The sequence below is a fragment of the Bison bison genome, unplaced genomic scaffold, assembly GCF_000754665.1.
Source record: "Bison bison bison isolate TAMUID 2011002044 unplaced genomic scaffold, Bison_UMD1.0 scf7180017864238, whole genome shotgun sequence".
Taxonomy (NCBI): Eukaryota; Metazoa; Chordata; class Mammalia; order Artiodactyla; family Bovidae; genus Bison; species Bison bison.
This window is the reverse complement of record NW_011494810.1, coordinates 3,391,352-3,398,408: the sequence shown is the minus strand read 5'-3', so window position 1 is coordinate 3,398,408 and position 7,057 is coordinate 3,391,352. Positions and strand designations below refer to the sequence as shown.

Below are 7,057 nucleotides of genomic sequence, written 5' to 3'. Positions count from 1 at the left end.
GGGGGGGTGGGGTTTGGCAGTCAGTGACGAGGGGAGTCCCCTGGCCCCCACCCCTTCCACCATCCCCTGTAGCACCAGACCCCTCGCCGGGACTCACCATGCGTGGGTGCTGTGTCTGCAGGGACATAAACTGCCCAAGAGGCGCCATGTGAGCGGGCTGGGGGTGTGGGGCTGGCGGCGGGGGGTGTAGGATGTAGTGGTCACTGGAGATGAGATGAGGGTAGGCCTGATAGGGCACAGGGAGCTGCTGCATGGTACACGCCTGGATCAGCTGCTGAGAAAGGGGGCAGAGGCTGGAGAACACTTCTGGGCTCTGGGTCCGGTCTTAGGTTTGTGGGATCAGGGCCAGGGCCCATTCCACCCAGTGAGAAGCCCTCTGGACCATCTAGCCCTGGCCTAGGCCTCCCAGGCAGGACATCTTGCTCTGAAGGCCCACAGTGACGACTCCAAACCATACAGCAGGCCCTGCGATGCAGGGCCATCCCTGAGCTCTGCAATGCCCTTCCACTGGACATGAATACACGTACACTCTTCTGGACAAGGCTGTGGCCTGGAGCCCAGAGGACTCTGACAGCCTGGGTAAGGGCCGTTAAGTGCAGCTCAGTTTTGCTACAGGCCCAAGCCTGAGGCCTTCAGCTAGAGACAGACCAGGAAGCCTGGGTGGGCGCTCACTCACCGGGGGCGGGAGGCAGCAGAGCGGGTAGTGCTGCCCGCTGAACATCACGGAGCATGCTGGGAGCTGCTGAGCGCTGCAGCCAGGGATGTGCTGGCCTGCAGGCAAGGGGAAGCCTTGGGTGGTCACCGTGGTGACTGTGTAGGACAGAGGGACAGGTCCCTGGTGCACCTGCAGAAGAGAGACCCAGAACTGTGCGGAGGCCACTCGGCGGCCCCTGAGGTGAGAAAGTCCCGCCGGGCCAGCTCTCTTCCCTTCTCTAGCTGGGGCCTACCCACTGTAGACCTGGCTGCTACCTCCTGCCCCAAGCCCCTGAGAGTCCTCTGGGAACCCAGGAGGGGCTCTCTAGCTCTATCAACTCATCCACCGTGTGGCCCCAGGGAAGGTCCTTCCCTTCTCTGGGCTTCAATGCACCAACCTGTACACCAGGGCTAAAGATGCCTCCCTGAACGGAGCAATGAGTTCAGCAAGGTGAAGTCAGGGTATTGCTCCTCTGCTCCTTGGACCGACTTGCCAGAGGCCACGGCGGCAAGGCAGAGTGCAGGGGTGGGGAGTTCTGCCTACCTGCTCGTGGAGATCAACCATGAACGGGCTCTGCTGGGAGACTGGGTGCAGCATTCGGGGGCTCCCGCCGGCAGGAGCCGAGGCTCGGCGCTCCTCTACGGGGAGGTGTGCTGGTCGGGGCGGCAGCTGCTGGGAGGGGAAGCGCTCATCCTGGGCCGGCAGGCTGGCCACGGGGCCCTCGTGGCTGGGGCTGCACCACAGAGAGGAGGCCCCAGTAGCACTGACGGGGGCTGCTCATTCACAGAGCATGGAAGAAGCCAAAGGTCCACTACCCACTGGGTAAGGAAGACAGCTCAGGGCCCTGGGCCCACCGCCCCCGGCCCCTGTGCCAGCCCAGGCTGACAGCCCCCATGCCAGTGGCTCCAGGATCCATGGGATGGGAAGTTCCGTCCTACCTTCCCCAGAGCTGGCCCGGGCTGCTGCTGGGTCCTGCAGGGAATTGCCGCTGACCCCCAGGGGCAGAGGGGCCCCACCTAGTCACTGCCAGAGCCCATGGTTGCATCAGGGGTGGCAGAGGGCTGGAGGGGCTGCGCCAGGGTACACGACCCTAGGAGGCAAACCGACAAAGGGACTAAGGCACAGAAAGTTCAGTCCCTTGCTCCATAAGCGGTCAGGGAAGGAGCATCAAACTTCTGCACCCTGGTTCCGGAAGCCCACTGATGCCGCCCACCATGCCCCTGTGCTCTCCTGGCAGCACCGTGCTCTGGCACTGGGGTTCAGGGCCGACAGACCAGAGAGAGCCTTGGCCTGCAGGGAGTCCAGAGGGCTGGCTAACATGCTTCCAGGCCAGGTGGCTCTGGTGTAAGGCTCCCTCCGGGTGGGTCTCCAGGGAACCCTGTCGTGGTGCAAGGGTCTACAAATATGTCCTACAGGTAGTGGGGTTCCTGAGGGGACTCCAGCTTCCTCCCTTCCACCTGCTTGGCTCAAGAAGGACTACACTCCTTCGACTACTAACATGTGAGAGGTTCTGACTTGGTTCCTGCCCTTGGGGGTTCTCAGTCTGAGACAAGTCAGGAGTCATCCCTCAGTATCCATGGGGTACTGGTTCTAGGACTCCCATGATGCCAAAATCTGAGAATGCTTAAATCCCTTATGTGAAATGCTGTAATATTCACATATAACCTATACACATCCTCCCCTAGACTTCCTACCATTTCTAGATTACTTATGACACCTAATACAATGTAAATGCTGGGTAAATATGATGTAAATGCTACCTAAAGGGCAAATTCAAGTTTCGCTTTTTGCAACTTGATGGATTTCCCCCCCCCAGTATTTTCTATCCAATGTTGGTTACATCTATGGATGTGAACGCATGGATAAAGAGAGTAGACTGTATAGTTTCTTTCCATAATCTGTTACCACAGTGCCCACCCAAGTGAGACTTCACCTACTCTTAAGAGTAGGTGTCAGCTCCATTTTGTAGAACAGAAAACTGAGGCTCAGAGACAGGAAAGGACTTGCTCAAGGTGCCACAGGAAGTGTCAAAGCGGGGAGGTGGGCTGACTACAAGCCTCTGGCTGTACCCTGCTGCCAACAAGAAAGGGTCCAGGCCAAGAATTTTGGCAAGACGCAATGAAGCGATAAAGGAAGTCAACCTCTGATGGACTGGTGGGCCTGGCTGCATGCCTCTGGGGCAGGAGGAAGGGGTTGGAGGGGGTTGGAGGGGGTTGTACAAACCTGACCTAACACAGCCCGCAAGCGGGAGGTAGGGCTTGCTGAGAAAAAAGAGGAAGCAAAAACCTAAACCTAAGGGAGGAAGCTGAGTGGGAACGAGGCGGTGCAGGAGCTGGGGTCCAGGTGGGGCAAGTTGCGGGGGGCAGGGGCGGGAGGGGCATTAACTCCAGAGGTTGGAATGAGGCCCTGGCAGGGAAAGTTCTGGAATCTGTCAGGCCCTGCAAAGCTAAAGGGCACGTCTAGCAGGACCAGCCCTTGGCTGTTCCTACTGCAGGGACCCCGCCTCCACAGAACGCAACTCCTATGCTTCCTCCACACACAGCCTCAAGTGCTGCCTCTGTGCTCACAGAGGAGTGTGTGTACTGTCCCCTCGACTCCTTGTTCCTCTCCTCTGCACTGGGCTTTATGTGCGTGGGCCCTAACTTTCACAATGAGCCTGAAAGGGGGGACTCTTCTCTACCTGCTAAGACAGCACAGGGCCCAAGGCCACAGAAGAGCTGGAATTCACGCTCTTCCCAGCCAGCACTTGGCAGAGGGGTGGACAAGGCCCAGTAGATTGATCCAGCACAGGGCAGGCCTGATGTGGTAAATGCACCCAGGAGAGCTGATAACACAGGTCTATGTAATCAGTCTGGCAGCAGTGAAGTTAGTGCCAATGATTAAAAATTGGGAGATTACATAAAAATCTGGCCTTTCAGAGTGAGTGAGTGTGACTGTGTGTGTGTGTGGTGAAGCAGAAAATCTGGTCCCTCATTCCTGCTTGACTCCCTCACTCTGAGCATGAGCTTTCTCTCCAGGCCATCCCAGACCCATTCCCCGTCTGCCCACCACAGGTGACTGGGGTTGTAACCCCCTTGTAGGCCAAGTGCACATCCTAACATGCATGTGTACACACACGCACACAGCCTCGATTCCTGCTTATGATCCAGCCAAGCAAACACAGACCAAGAGGGACTCAGAGGAAACCCCCAAATAACTGAAACACAAACTCCTGACCCACCCTAGACATTTTGGATCAGAATCTTAAGAAGGTTGGGGAACAAGAGTGCCTAGAATTCCACCAAATTCCCCAGCAGTTTCTATAGCACAGGCAGTGCTTAAGAACCTCTGTTCTAACTGACCTCGGAGATCCTGAGATACCTCAGTCCTGCTGATGGGGAGTTATTAACAAGAACTACAATACTTTCCATGTGCCATCCCAGTTAAGTCCTCATAGAAACCCTCAGAAGTAGGGACACTGTGGAGGAGATCTCACTGAGAGAAATGAGATCCAAGGCCAGTCAGCTAGAGTTGAGTGCCCAGGGACATAGCAGTGGCCTCAACTGCTCCTCTTATGCTATGCTGTCTTGTTGAAGGCTGGGCAATGTGAAGGCTCAGGGGTGAAGAACCACAGAGGCCCAGGCCCATGGGATTCTGCTCTAGCCAGCCTCTTCAAAAACTCCCACAGCACAGGAAAGGGAAGTGGCAAGGAGCTGGGAAATCCAACCCTCTAGCTGTAGCCAATGGTGCCAAAGGTGACAGTGTCAACCCTTGCATTTTATTAACAACGGCACCCACTCCAGTGCTCTCGCCTGGAAAATCCCATGGACGGAGGGGCCTGGTGGGCTGCAGTCCATGGGGTCGTGAAGAGTCAGACACGACTGAGCGACTTCACTTTCCCTTTTCACTTTCACACATTGGAGAAGGAAATGGCAACCCACTCCAGTGTTCTTGCCTGGAGAATCCCAGGGACGGGAGAGCCTGATGGGCTGCCATCTACGGGGTCGCACAGAGTTGGACATGACTGAAGTGACTTAGCAGCAGCAGCAGCCCTGATCTCGGGCCAGTATTGGTTGAGGACTGGGCACTTTGCTTCCTCTCTCTGAGCCACAGCTTATTCATCTGTAAAATGGGATCAGGCCAATAATCACTCCCAGGGGACTGGTAAGGACTCCCCAAACTCCACTGCAGTGATTTGTAAAGCTCAGGTATCAGCTGAGCTTTACACTATCAGAGAGTCAGACAGGCTCCCTCAGGGAACACCCCGGCTAGCAAGGAGGGGGCCCTGGTTCTTGACTGGGAACAGGGATGGCCCAGGGGGAACTCACCCACTTGACAGTTGAGCAAACTGGGACCCAAGGAAGGAAGTAACTTACTCCAGACTATAAAGCCAAAGCGGGTCAGACTTAGTCCTGGCTGGTCACCTAGGCCCAGGCTTCTTCAACCCTGACTTGCATTACCATCAGTACCCTCAAGAATTACCTAATGCCAAATCTCTACTGCGGGCCCTAAAGGAGATCAGAAGAGCTTTCTCTTTCAGGCATCCTGACAAGCCCTATTGTGGAAAGAAGTGAGGCCCAAAGTTGGAGCCAGCAACTTGCTCAAGGTCAAACAGCAAAACCACCACCTAGTTAGCTCTGCCTTTTACCATTCATCCTTTGGGCTGGGCTCTTAATAAGGTCTCTGAAAAAGAGCCCTGAGGGTCCCATCCCTAAATCCAATCTTGCCCAGAAGCAGGGAATGCGTCTTGCATCCATCTCCTCCCCCAGGCACTTTCAGTGCCCCAAGCAGCTATCCTCATCCTGGTAGAGGGAGACCCTAACATATAATTTGGGCCTGGCGGCTCAGGAATAGGGGCTGTTTTGCAGATGATAAGCCAAGTGAGGCCCTGAGGACAGGAGCAGACTGAGGTAGGCTGAGAAGCACCCCTCCCTACTCCCTCCCACCAGCCCCCCAAAAGAGGCATGCTGGGCCCAGCACTGCCTGGAAGACAAGCAAAGCTACCCAACTGTGGTGTCTGGTGGCAGCTGAGGGCAGGACCACCAGGGTCTGAGTTAAGTAAGAGTCGTGCGCCAGCCCAGACTCCCTAGGTGACCTTGGTCAAGGAAATCTTCCCTTCTGAGACTCAGTTGCCACAACTGTAAAATGGGGGTGGAAATCTCTCCTTCCCAGAGCTCCCAAATAAAACCACAATAAGCAAGACGCAAGAAACCAGGTGGTCACATTATAGGGGAAGGAAACCAGTGTCCCTAAAGGGCAAGCCCCTCCTCATGTAGGCTAGGCGGAGGTAGAGGGGTTGGGGAGCTTCCTCAACCAACCCTCCCCGGGAAAGGGGACAGGCGTGGGGGAGGGGGCATGGTACGGATACTCGCCCAGAGCGGGGCCTCCCTCACCCCCTTCTCACTCCTTTGTGCTGTGCTCAGAGGAACATCGGGGACGAGAGGCCAGATTGCGGCGTCGGGGCCAGAGCGCTGTGACTTTAAGAGCCGAGGATCCCGGACCATGTGCTCGGCGTGAGACAAAAGCAACAACAAAGGAAGTGGCGGCGGCAGGGGGAGGGGGCGGCTCCTTCCTCTCCAACCGCAGCGCTTAGCCTCTGAAGGAGACTCGGCCTGGCCTCGGTGGGCGCTGGGGGTGGGGAGGGGTCCCGGATTCTAGAGGCCTCGCCGTCCCCACTCCGGACTGCCCGTGATTAACTCCTGCAGAGCCAGCTAGATCACAATACCCAGTCCCAGGGGAAGGAGGGCAGGAGTTCTAGGGATGCAGAAATCGGGAGTTGGGGGCTCAGACCCCGACTCACCTTCGGCCACACCGTGACTCCTTTGTTCCCGATCTAGAACGGCCAAGCTGGGCAGGGGGCGGAGGTGGGGGTGGGAGTATGCTGCCTGGACCCTTTAAGAGCCCCCGCCCTGCGGAACAATGTGCTCCCTTCCCCACCCCCTAGTCCGGGGGCTGTCCAGATCCTTCCGGGGCCCTCTCTCTTTGTTGTCCGTCCGCCGACCGTCTGCCTCGCGAGGCCCACGCGTGGCCAGCTCAGGCCCTTGGGAAGCAGGAGGCAGTGCAGGACGCGGCCGGGTTTGCGCAGCTGCCTGCGGCTGGCCCTTTAAGAACTGTCCGCGGCGGCAGCGGAAATGTAACAAACCCCACATTTGATTCACAACATTCGAAGCGGCGGGGTCGCGCGCCGGGCGGGAGGGGGACTCGCGGGGGCGCGCCGGGAGGTTCCGGCAAACAGTAGCCGGCAGCTGCCCGCAAGGGCCCCGCCCCTTGTCAAGAGCTCCTCCCCTCGGGGGTGCCAAGAGCCAATCACCCGCCGGGGCTCGGCACGTGATTATGGGTCGCCATCTTGAGGGCAGATTTTTTTTTTTTTTTTAAACCTCCTTC

General features: G+C 57.4%; 1 protein-coding gene across 1 annotated transcript in view; it reads right to left on the bottom strand.

The window, feature by feature from the left end:
- Positions 1–6,467, bottom strand: part of RNF44 (ring finger protein 44) — a 10,462-nt gene extending 3,995 nt beyond the window's left edge. Inside the window, exons 1-5 of the mRNA XM_010846646.1 lie at positions 6,067–6,467; positions 1,633–1,784; positions 1,238–1,427; positions 677–844; positions 98–271 (exon numbers count right to left, since the gene is read on the bottom strand). Coding sequence (XP_010844948.1) covers positions 98–271; positions 677–844; positions 1,238–1,427; positions 1,633–1,784; positions 6,067–6,177 — 795 coding nt within the window. The 5' untranslated portion in view covers positions 6,178–6,467. The remainder of the gene's footprint in view (positions 1–97; positions 272–676; positions 845–1,237; positions 1,428–1,632; positions 1,785–6,066) is intronic.
- Between the last annotated feature and the right edge of the window lie 590 nt (positions 6,468–7,057).